Here is a 12,588-nt window from a genome sequence, read left to right on the forward strand (position 1 = left end):
TTTTGCATTGGAAAAAAATACATTAGGATTCATATTTATTTTTACATTAGCTATTTAGTGTCCTCCCATAAATCCGTTTTTTCACAGAAAACATAGCTATTGTGAATATAGATTTGTTTTTTCTTAGCTATAAGCGTAATTATTTTAAACTCTTTTAATATTATGTGTTGCGCCTATTTGTATTGTTTGCATTATCATGATTACTGCAGGGGTTTCCCTCATGACATTGGTTTCCTTTGAATCCCGCGCACTATTTAACAGGAGGTGCTTCATTCCGCGGATGAATCCACGTGTGTGAGAAGGCTCCGCTTGTCAGTCAGACTTTGAACAGTGCACTGGCGCTCATCACCGCTAATCTTCGGCCGCCGCTTGTCGTCCACGACACTGCCGCTGACAGTCATCACCGACCAGCTACAGAAATACAGACGAGGATGAACAGTTGCTGAGAGAAAGCGAGAAACCGGGGGGCAACACCGTCGGGGCCGAGCGGACATTAAACCTCAGCCGTTTAACGCTGTTATTCGGGAGTTGCGATGGTCCAGTCAGGGGATATTTTTCTAGCCTTGCTTCTTGTGGGCTTCACAGGTAAGACAATCTCACGTTCAAACACTTTAGATAGAATTGTTTACGTTTTGCTTATGAATTCATCCCCCCCTCTATTTTAAATAGTGGTCAGGGGGGAATGCAGGCATCCACTCGCAGTGCCTCCTCTCTCCTCCCTCCTCCCTCCTCCTCCCGCAGGACACTCCGTTTAGCAGGTGCAGTGTGGATAACGGTACTGCGCCTGCTGCTAATTAGCTTACTGTCGAGCACGGCGAGGTGTTTAAAGAAAAAAAAAAAAAAGAAAGAAGTAAAAACAGCTCGCTGCTAATGTGTTAGGGAACCATTTTCACGGGACACACGCGCGCGCGCGCGCGCACACACACACACACACACACACACACACACACACACACACACACACACACACACTCACACACAGTGGGCTACATAACCCATATACTCTTTGCGTGACCAGCCTCGTACGCTGCTGACTTAGCGGAATTGTGCATGATATGTCGTATAAGACATGCTGCGTGTAAACTGTATTGGAACGGATGTGAAGCTTGTTTTGTATCATTTTGGGATTTAAATATGTTATTTGTGTAGCCCATATATGACCGTGTTGGTGTCTTGTCGTTGCATGGGACGTGTGTGTTGTTGACGGGAGGGAGTGACGCTGGGCTCCTTGTGTTTGTAGACTCGCACACGCGCATGCTCAAACAGCCTTACGGATTTAAGGCACGTTCCCTTAGTTTCAAAGGTACATTGTGCAAAAAAAAAAAAAATGAAACGTGTGGCATTTTTGAAGTGCACCTGGAAATATGTGCAGGTGCGATGGCACGACAGGAGGGGGTCACTGACAAAGGACGCGGGCTGGCTTAAAGCACATGGAGAGGGTCTTTCAGGGGCAATGTGGGTCGATTTGGTCTCTGAGGCACACTCATGCATAGCAAGCACAACTTCTACTCTGAATCATCTGTTATGTAATCCGATGCCACGATAAAGGCTTTGAAATGAGATCCTCTAAGTTGGTAAAATGTTCCTTATGTAATTCTAATTAAGGGAGTTTTGTAACAAATTGCATTTTTTTTAATAGCTTTTGCACGCCCATTTTTTTTGGATTAAAATCAGTCATTTGACATGAGAGGCGATTATGCTTGGTGTCGTACTCTCAGCTACACTCTGGCTCAGGGTTTTCACGGGATAGCCTTTTAATCCTTTATATACAATCCAATATGTGCAGGGGTGTCCTCGGGCAGCGGAGGAAAACACACAGTTTCTGGAGTCCTCATTGTAATGGTAATGCCTTTCTCTTGGGCCCAGTGGAAATGTCAATTTGCACGACCCTTATGATTATGATTCAGTCTCTTCCTAATATAATTTATATTTGACACGTTATTCTGTAATGCATCTACCTCCAATTGCACTTAAACACATAATAATAATAATAATAATAATAATAATCATAATAATCATAATAATAATAATGAACATCTTTGAATTTACTGTAAGCATGCCTCTTGAAATCTTCTCTTCTGTTTGAGGGACAATACCTTTTTACATTTTGGAACATCTGAAGCTATAATAGATAAGATATGACTCACTCCATCTGACCTTGTTATTACAGTTACATAATTTAGCTTTGTTTGAGGATGATATTTATACATTTGTATTTCTTCAAGTTGAACCTGTAAACTGAAACACACTGTAATGTTTGTAAATGGCCTTAAACACATTCACATTTCTGCACTAAAGTGCATTATCAGCAATAACCTAATTGTGGTCGATCTAGCGGTCAAGTCAATTTATAGGATTATCTGTATTGTACAAGGTACTTTGGAAAGGGAATATGGGATATGGTTTAAATCCTATCAGATAACCAGAGAAATATTACCTCAAATATATAATTCTGTGCAATATGAGGTGCATGATGAAGCAGTTGAATATGAATATAACAGAGGCATGAGGATTCTGACCTTTCAATCACTTCTTCACATAACTCATGTGCCTTTACTAAAGCTAAAATATAAATGTTTTGTTTTCTAGTCCTTTATTAAATCTGATATTGCAGGGTTTGGCGCTGCACAAATGTCAGAAATAGTACTTACATTAATGTCAGTTTGGGAATTTGTCGATGATGTTTTGGTGGAGTTGCTGTGTTTATGACTGAACCATCTTCCTCTTCCCTTTCCTCTCTTCTGGCTGCAAACTCAATGGGCCTGTTGAGCCTCTTAACCTAATTATTAATTGATTCTCTTCAAACTGATAACTGGAATGTGTAAGAATTTCAAGACTGCGTTTCTGACATGAAATAAAATATAGCCTCCAGAATTCAAAAAGAGAAAAATGAAGCAAAACGAGGCACGATAAGAGAAGAATTTCCAATGTTCTTAAGCGGTGGGATTTGATGAATGCATTGCAATCTTCATCTCATCATATGACTCTCGCTTCAACAGCATAATGTGGCTCTCTCTCGTTTTACTGTAGGATTGTTTCACTTAGCCTGTGTTACATCATCAGTCAGACCATGCGGGAATGATGACGTACGCTGCTCCATTTACAAAGCAAGATGGAATCGTGGCTGACTGCAGGCCGACTTACAAAACCTCCAGACTTCTTCACGTCTGACTTAGCTTCATGAGGATGGAAATCAACTTTGCCAAAAGCAACGGCTGCAAGTCCAACTGCTCCAACTTGATAGAGCCGTGATTACTTCAGAACACTGTGTGCACATCGTGCACCGCCAGCAGTGTTTCCCATATTTAGAATTTATTTAAGAGATCCAACAAAATAGATTCCCTCCCATTCACCCCCAAAATGGCCTGCCTCAATTTACCTGGTTGATTTCTTCAATTCTTCTTTTGTCGACTAGCAGCAAAACCGAAATGTATTCCATTTCCAATTATGTAATGTCGAGAAAAGAATCAAATGCTCACATTGGAGAATCTGAAAACGAAGCGAATGTTTGGCATCATCGATTAATAAATGACTCAAAACGCTTCATTAATAATTTTCTTTCACATCAGTTCGGTCTTTTCAACGATACATCATAGTAGAATCACAGCTTGGTGGCTTAATACACTCGCAATGCAAAACACAATCAAGTATTTAATTAACACCATCACAAGTGTGTTGGTGGAACCAGGAGTAATTGTTTATGAACCTAAGCAGCAGGAGTGATTGCACCTCCATGTGCATTTGCAGTCGCCGCTTAACATGCCTTCAAATTGGAGAGTTGAGTAGTTCTCGGCAACATCATATTAAAGTCACACCGACGTTTCAAGGAAGGTCCATTTGGGAAATACAGCCGAGGCAAGTTAATGCATCTTCTCACCTCCATTGTCTGGGATTTTGGTTTTGTCCCGTCAAATAACTGAACCTGCCAAGAACACAGTGTCGACTGACAGGCTGCCGCTAAACCTTCAGAGGATCCAACCAGAATATGTTTCCGACTGGGACTGATGATGGAAAAACACAACCACTGTGTTGGGAGACACTTTCTTGGAAACAACTGTCAAGCCATGAATGTTTTCGCAATTTTAACTATTCAACACATTCACAAAGTGCACATAGCTATCTTAACGGGGAAGTCAGTGACACACCCATTCCCTATGAATCAGAGTGAAGGCTGTAGTTTTAAAGCTCCCAGACCTCTTGCAAATCATAGATGTTGTGTTTTTAATTCAGTGTTAGCAAGGAGAAGCAAGAGAGAGAGACTGTGGTTTTGTTCCAGCCAGGGCTACTTGACTCGACTAGTGAAAGGGAGTGGATCAGACAGATCCGGGTCTGAGAGAGTTGATAAGAGCTGCATTGCCTAGGGACTGTAAAAAGATGACGTTACACATGCACGTGACCCAGTGGAGCATAGTGGGAGCAACATAAACACCCTTTCCTGAAGGTTTGCTCACAGATGAGGCGCCGGCTGTGGGGCTTTGTGGTTGTTTTTTTTGGTGATTACTTCTTACTTGAGATAATATATTAATAATTAGGTACACTTTCAGTGCACAGAACGGGTTAAACACGACACTGTCGCCTGGCAGACTAGCTTGTTTTTGTGTTTTGTACTGAACACCTGCTTGCAGATTGCAATTCTACTAACGTCATCCGCAGTGTGACCGCTTCTCTCAAAACTGAAAACGTGTTAAGATCTCAGATCTATTAAGAAATTAGAGCAGTGTGTCCTTGTCATTCATCAAATCAAAAAGAGGCTAGCACCATAGACACTGGATCCCTGTGGACTAGTAACTGGAGATTAGTAAACCTTTAGGCATTATATGGCCTCTCCACTTTTCTTTTAGCATTTACTCTGGGACAAAATAAAACCTGTGACAGGATGTTGCAGACTTACTAAAGTTTTGTGTCTATTATCTGTTAGGCATTATTGTCTGTTTGTTCAGACCACCACCTCATGTTGATAGTGATGCAGACAACTTTGAGCCATTTGAATGTGGCTACTTTCTTTTCAGATTTGGCCGCCCACCTTTAGTGATGTTCATGCAAGGTACACTTGGCAAAATGTATCACCTTTTTTTCTCTCTGCTAGCTGCACAAACTAATTTTCCATTTTCCTTATGCTTGTAAGAACTAAAAGCACCTCCTATCTCCCTCTCTGTCTCTCTCCATGTCTTAGTTATCACAGTTTTGACACAATTACGTACGACGCCAACTCCTGAAAGCAAGCTTTACAGTACATCTGATTTTAAGGAAATGAGTGCATGTCTCATTTTACAGTAATAAAGGTATATACGCTGTTGGCTAGGATTTAGCTTGCAACTTCTTTTCAGGAGTGTGAGGAAGCACCCTGTGTGTCTTATTATGCATCCATGCACATCACGGTACATTCATTATTGAAACACTAAAGGAAGGCATCACCATGCACAGAGAAGGGAAAATTCAGATTGCTAAGCCCCAGGCTTTCTTTTCATGCAGTCACCATAGTGTGTCACCCTCGCTAAAGTCATGTTTCTCTACTGGCTGGCTTCGTCATCGCCTGACAATTTAGAGATACCTCTATTACAGACAAAGTCATAACATGCATTAATATTACTATGAAGAACCTCCTCCCCCCAGCATTAAAGCACTAAAGTCACACCAATTCAGTGAGAAAAAGCTGTTATTTTAAACGTCCAATTAGATCACACAATGAGGTACCATCTCCACAGAAGCCACAACAGCTATAGTTTAGCAGTTTTTATCTATTCACTGTGCAGGATCCACCTTGAAAGAATGTCAGGGATTCTCACAGATAGGCTATACTTGGGCCGACTGCACAAGTATTCTAACAATCACTCAAAGTATATCTTAACCCACTGAACATCTTTTGCGAATTTTTGTCAGATTTTTAACAGTGGGTTGCAGTGCATTGTGAGTACTTTGTGTGAAATCATGCACAGAGAAGCCTCAAACTTTGCATTCAATCTGCAAACTTTTTATTCAAGGGCTCTTTATTAATAAATATTGTTCCTACTCATAGAGATGATGATACATAATAATTACCTTATATAAATGTATTATAACTTAAATCCACAGGGATCAGTTTAGTGTCTCATTATTCTGAAGCTGATCATATTTAATAGGTTCATGTTACAGTTTTAGGATTTTTAGAGGACGAGGAGGAAAAGGGAAATTTAGAAAATGATAATATTGGGGAAGAGAATTAACCTCATTTAAATATCCGGGCCGAGTAATCTAAAATTATGTAACAATATGTCCAATGATAGAAAGAAACCTCGGCCACATGGAAACATGTCTCCTATTTCTAATGACGTAGTGGAACTGTGTAGCTCCTATAAACGCAAGTGGATCGTGATGAACTATTTCGATAGTATTGCAAAGTTATAATCGATCATTAGGCTGTAGTAAGTAACATTTCAGTTTGTTTTTTAATTATTTACATCACGTTTTAACCTACTGTCCACACATAGACATTCACAGATACATTTGACACAGTGCAGTCTGAGTGACCGCACATTGGTGACCAGTGGTTATTGACCCCAATGAATAATTAAAGAGTAATGTTAAGGATGCTACACCATCTCTTACCACCATTTGCCCGGCTGCGTTTGTTGCCTTGTACCAGATAGCATTGTGAGAAATTCATATTTTTACATTAATGTCCCTTTTCCCATTTTGGCAGACAGTTCCTTTCAATCTGAGGTATAGGTAATTGTTACCCGGAATTTATTCATCCATGCATTTCCTCTAATACACATGGAGCCACGACAATCTGTCATCCCAACAGTAGCTTCACCTGGAAGGTGTTAACGCAGTAGAAGATTCAAACTGTCCACCACAGACCCCGTCACTTCTCACAGACAGACAAAGATGGATGTCATTTTTTGAGAAGCTAAAAGTAATTTTAAGGCATTTTCACAGAGGGCACTGAATTGCTAACATTATAAGACAATATCACCGAGAGTTGAGCGTAGCACTAAGCTCAATTCATGAACCCAAGAGACAGGAGGCGTCGCTGGAAGATTGGAGGGGATTAGAGTCCATCTCTGAGTCGGAGGTCACTCGAGTGCCATAGTTTACTGCTCAGTGGTCGAGTGCTGGCGGCTGATTAAATTCCTTTTCAAATACTGAAGGCTGTTTGACTATTGTTTGGCTCCATTACCAGGGTGTTTTCTGACTACTGTAATTCCACTGTTAAATACCCCTTGAAACTTTATTGAACAATATTCTAGCCTATAATTAAACCTCAGATTCACCTTTTTATGTGGAACAGTTGAGCAGCCCTTAGCCCGGTGACAGATTGAGGAGTCATGAGGATTTGCTATTCCATTGTCTGAAAAGGCTTACAGCAGTGTTTCCTGTGCGAGATAGGGCGCAGGGAGCTGCTGTTGCAAGCCAGTAATTCCCTGTTAGCCACAGCGCTGTTAGCATCCTTGGCATAAACTCAAGCACAGTGGCTTTTGGCATTGGACTCAGATACGGGTTGACTTGACACCTTCATGGTGTATACGGATATAATATCAAGGCATAGGGTTTAATGACACTTAGGTTGTGTAATTGTTGCGTTACTGAACTCAAAGAGTTTTCTCGTTTGCCCTCACCTTTGGTGACTAGCTTTGGAAATTGGCCTAAGGGTGAAATAAATGAATGTAAGACCCGGCGTGTTGATTCTCAGCAGATGTATCTCTATCTTTTTGTGCATTCCAACAAAAGCCAGTTGCCGTGTTCGTAGGTGGAAGCTTTGGATGAAGCACACTGCATGTGTGCGTGCAGCTCTCCACAGGAAACCGGTAAGGTTTGCATTAATAAAAATTCCAGTCCATGAAATGCTGGCCGGTATGACCAAACATATGGAAGGTATATTTTAAAGATTCTGAGGATATCACTGTGCATTACTGTGGTTTTATATAGGTTGATAATATCTTATCCTATTGTCAGGAGAACAAAGAATCTAAAAAAAAAATATTTTTATGCCATCATTTGCTGGGGAGAAGCTCAACAGACAAAAACACATGACAAGAACACCAGAAAACGCCATATGAAACAAGACAACAAGACACATAACCGACATAGAAAGATGCTACATTTGAATCTAAAATCCACAACTAAAGGTGTTGATGTCGACTTCTCTGCTGTTGCGTCTCTCAAACATTAAGTCTTAACATTGAGCGTGAATTGAGAGCGGCCGTATCAAGTCGGCGAACCCGTTTTAAAAAGATTTGTAGAGGAAAGCAGCTCACTGCAGCTACTACTGATACAACCTGACGGCTCACAAATCTGCACTCATTCTGTTTTGTTTTGACAAAAAATGATTAGCTTAGTTTTCCACAATAAGCTATTTAGTATCAACTACATATTAGTTATTTTTTTTGCACAGATAGAACTTCATTTTCATTGTTCAAAGTGATTGCAATGTTTTCATTTTTGTTGGTCTGATGGAGCAATTGATGGAGCAGTCTGGTTTACTCGAAAGTGTTTGCTACTTACAGAAGACGTTTGAGAACCACAGCTTTAAGTGTTTGTCCCCCCTCACCCTTAAAGCTGTAAACCGAGGGAAAACGCTGCTCTTTCTTCATCTTTCATCTGTCTTTTTTGTTCTTATTCTGGTGCAGCAGTGGCAGAGTCTTCTCCAGCTGTTAACAGTAGTTTGTCTTACCTGGCTAGCTAGTAGCTAGCAGCTATACCGCTATACTCTTACCTCAGCCAACAGTATACATTTAAAAATGTAATTTTTCATATCACGTTGAAATTATCCTTATTTAAAAAGATGTGTTTATTATTTAGACATTGGAGTTTTTACTGCAATATTTAGTGTCTGGAAATTATGGTGAGATACATAACACCTGAGCCTCCCAGTGAGACACACTTACATGCACTAACATGCACTAAAAGCACAGGCAGCAGGCCCGACTATGTTAACAAAGTAAGGCGAAGCTCGGATTACAACACACACAGATGGAGAGGGACTTCATTCTTTGCTCAGATAGACGTTACACAACTATATCATTACAAAAGCTAATAGTTTGCTGCTATATTAATGCTCTGACTGTCTTTTATTATTACAATTTCTTGAAATTGGTTCATTGAAATGCTATTGAGTGAGAAGGTACAGGGGGATGAAAGACAGAAGGCCTGCGAGGATATTGACTTCAACACACAATGTGAATAGATAACGGTCGCATTAGAAGTTTGCTGTTCAACTTACAATTTGTATTGGTTTTCTTAAGGAGGAGCAGACTGAAATGCAATATCTAAAGAAAACATTGTGTGTAATGCAGTGAGCGCCATCTTTTGAAGTTCTCTGTTTACACTGTAGGTTTGGCATCTTGTCGGTCTCGTTTAAACATTTATTTCTTTATCATTTCTCTCACGCTCCTCCCTGTAGGATCTCCGCTCAGTATGAGTCTTTGACTTCCACTGCCTAAAAGCCGTCTTGCTCTCTTTGCAGGCAGAAGCCGGATGTATCACAATGAACCCCATTGTTTATATTTTCCATGGATGTCATAAAGTGCAAAAGCAGATGACAGGCCCCCTGAAGAAAATATAATTATCTTGCAGCACAAGTTCTAGTAACCATGCCAGTGTAAAGAGACAGGGTATCTATGCACCATTGAACTGTTTCAAAATGGAAGCACAACATTTTGGAGAAATCAACAATCTAAAGGCAATCACCATCAATGGTTTGTTACCGTCTTAAATACTTACTCATCATTCTGAAGCTTGAGGCAGTGGATTCATGTTCATGTTTGTGGTCATAGTGTTTTCCCATTCATTACATAGACTGTGCGGTCAGCCATAGTCCAATTTGTCTCGCCACAGTTCATATATACCAAAAATATGTTTTATCAGATGGGTTGGCTTGCTCGCACCGGGCAGATTTTTACCGCCGGCGCTCTGCAAGACCAAGAGAAAGTGTCACTAGCCCGTAAGCGTCAGAGCACCCATCAGCCGGACCTCGGCGCTTCCCGGGAACTTAGACTAAGTGCTGGTGGCGGGTGCGGTCTGCGGCGATATTAGCAACCCACCCAACCCGTCTTGAAACACATCCGTGAGTGTGTGTGTGGGTGTGTGTGGGTGACTATTTTGCCACATTATCACCATTCGTATCTATGCAAGCTGTTTTAATGATATTTTTTACGAGACCACAGTGATGAAAAAAGTACTCAGATATTGTACTTGAAGGTGTACTGTGTAGGATATGGAGACATCCACACAACTGCTCATCTAGAGGCTGGGTTTTCTGACATCAAATACTGGAGGAACATGGCGGCCGGCTCTGTGAAGAGCTCCTGCCTAGCTTTCTTATTTTCAAGCAAAAGGGTCCGTGGACCACCCACTACAGTCTTCACAAAGTCCTGTGGAAAACACTGCAATGCAGTAAGCTAGTGTTTTACAATTTACCCCCCAAAACTTGCCTTTGATGCTGCGGACACACTTCCCTGCAGCTTATTTCGTGTATAGTCATTTTCAAGCTAAAGACATTTAGAAGCATGGGGAAATTCGGTGAAAAAATAAAATACACATTTTGCAAAGCATTATTTCGTGGACCAATATTGTAAAAAACAGTACATTTTGATTTAAAAAAACAAAAGAAAATCCAGTAACTGTGCTGTATGCTGTTAGCAAATAGTAATCATTCGCTGTAATCTTAATAGCATACAGGGGATTTGTGGATCTACTCCCACTGGAGATTCCTCCACAACAGCCATTAGTGGGGAGGCGCGATATGCGAGGGCTGTTCTCTGCCTTATGACAGCGCGTGGCTGCTTTCTCTGCCTGACTGGCCACAGTAACACACAGCGGAAACACATTTTGACTGAACAGGGTCAGGGCGCCGTCTCACCACTGGATGTAAGCCACCATGCCGGAGCATTAAGGATGTTTGACTTGAGCTCTGACGTTCATTTCCTTCGTTGGTCTCACTGCGACATATTGGAAATTGTGTTGATAAGATCAATCAGCATCCACCTCTGTAATGTTGCAACGGATCATAAAACTCACGGTTCAGATTGTATCACGGATCAGATCACAGATCAGATCATCCAAATAAAAAAAGAGAGCAAATATAACTTTTAGAGATCCCTGATCCACGTGTTTTTTGTCGCCGATACTAATCGGCAATCATTTATGATCCGTATTGGCAGGTACAGATCCCTCTGTGGTTTAATTATAGCAGCTGGTCTACAAGAATCATTCGATCTGCTCTGAAGTCAGTGTGTACCATAAACATTTCAACATGTTTGAATGTCCTTTTTACTTTGTGATTTATAGCCTTTTCTTTCTTCATGAAAACACAGAATTCAAGTGATACGATACAAATATAAGAAAGAAAAGATTTCATTTTTATAGATTAAAAAAAATCTTGTTTTAATGATGTATTATCATAGGCTGCTTATAGGCATTGTAAACGAACAGGTTATAATTCCTCCTCTCTCATTGATGGATGACGATCGCCAGTAAAACTTTATTTCACACTGTGATGGTTAATGTTGAACTGCATATTAATCTGAAGTTCACATGCGTTCTGAACCGCGAAGGGGGATCACATACGGCTCACGACAGTGGACCCGATACACTACTGGATCTGTTGGTGCGTGTAATTGACTTGTTACGTTGCAGAATTTCACTATTCGGGATTGTTAATTGCATCCCTGTCTGCAGTCTCCTTTGCTCTACACTTGCTTGCATCTTGGTTATCCTGAAGCATGTCACTACATTCATGGAAATGCATTTTTTTTTACTGTTACTGTCTGTATAAGACCTTTTTTTTTTTTTTAATAATTAGTTGTAAAGCAAGTAATGCAATGCAGTTTCCACAGTATTTGTCCAAATCGTGGCATTGTGATGTGCTGGCGTAAAACATCCAACCCTTTTTTTCGAGTAAATTTCCTCCCAGAACTTGATAAGAACATTAGCTTGGAGGAATGCAACATTGAAATTCTCTTTTGCATGAGGTTCTGGATATGTATTCACTAGTAGGGGACATGTTTATCCACAATGTGGACATGTTGTGGTGCGGAGGCGACTGTGGTTAGTTTGTGCTTGTCTCGAAGAGATCTTGTTTAAATAAGCAGAGGACAGTTCGATCCCTTAACAGGAGTCAAGAGCATCATGGTGAAAGACATGCTGTGTTTAATTACTCAGAATAATTGTGCTAAGTTCCTTTCAAGTGAATCTGTTTACGAGTGTGAATCTTGGATAGATTGTGGTGCTGTGTGCCTCTGTTGTCATCAGTAGGCTTAATACCTGCAGAGCATCATCCACAATCAGAGTGGGAAGCTTGCTCGCTGTCCTCAAGTGTTGGTACTCTTTAGACATGAAACCAGTGGAATAATTTGTTTTCACAGAATTGCTCAGAGATTTTACATATGACCTTGTGCTATCCCCTAAAAGAAGACCCCACACTTGCATGTGGTAAAGTGTGATGGCTTAAATTAACACGGGTAGTTTTGAAACAGCTTTGATACTTAAAAAAAAAGGTCTGTGGTTAAGACATTTCCTGTGTAGTCTGTTATGTACTGTCCATTATGGACTATCCTGATGTTTTTCAAATCAACTTTTTTGTCAATTTCTGTTTCAGACCTTATGCAC

The 12,588-nt window shown here is 40.6% G+C and overlaps 1 protein-coding gene across 13 annotated transcripts in view; it reads left to right on the top strand.

Moving 5' to 3' along the window:
- Positions 1-274: 274 nt before the first annotated feature.
- ncam1b (neural cell adhesion molecule 1b) overlaps positions 275-12,588 on the top strand; it is a 63,978-nt gene continuing 51,664 nt past the window's right edge. For 5 of the 13 annotated variants that reach the window (XM_068584729.1, XM_068584720.1, XM_068584721.1 and 2 more), the window contains exon 1: positions 275-585. Coding sequence is in view for 12 of the 13 variants with exons in the window: in XM_068584720.1 (XP_068440821.1) it covers positions 534-585 (52 nt within the window). In the remaining variant the exon portion in view is untranslated. The remainder of the gene's footprint in view (positions 586-12,588) is intronic. The other 8 variants (XM_068584722.1, XM_068584727.1, XM_068584734.1 and 5 more) reach the window with 5 other exon arrangements.

The sequence above is a fragment of the Clinocottus analis genome, unplaced genomic scaffold (assembly GCF_023055335.1).
Source record: "Clinocottus analis isolate CAN_PGR_092001 unplaced genomic scaffold, fCliAna1.0.p SCAF_2, whole genome shotgun sequence".
NCBI classification, from domain to species: domain Eukaryota; kingdom Metazoa; phylum Chordata; class Actinopteri; order Perciformes; family Cottidae; genus Clinocottus; species Clinocottus analis.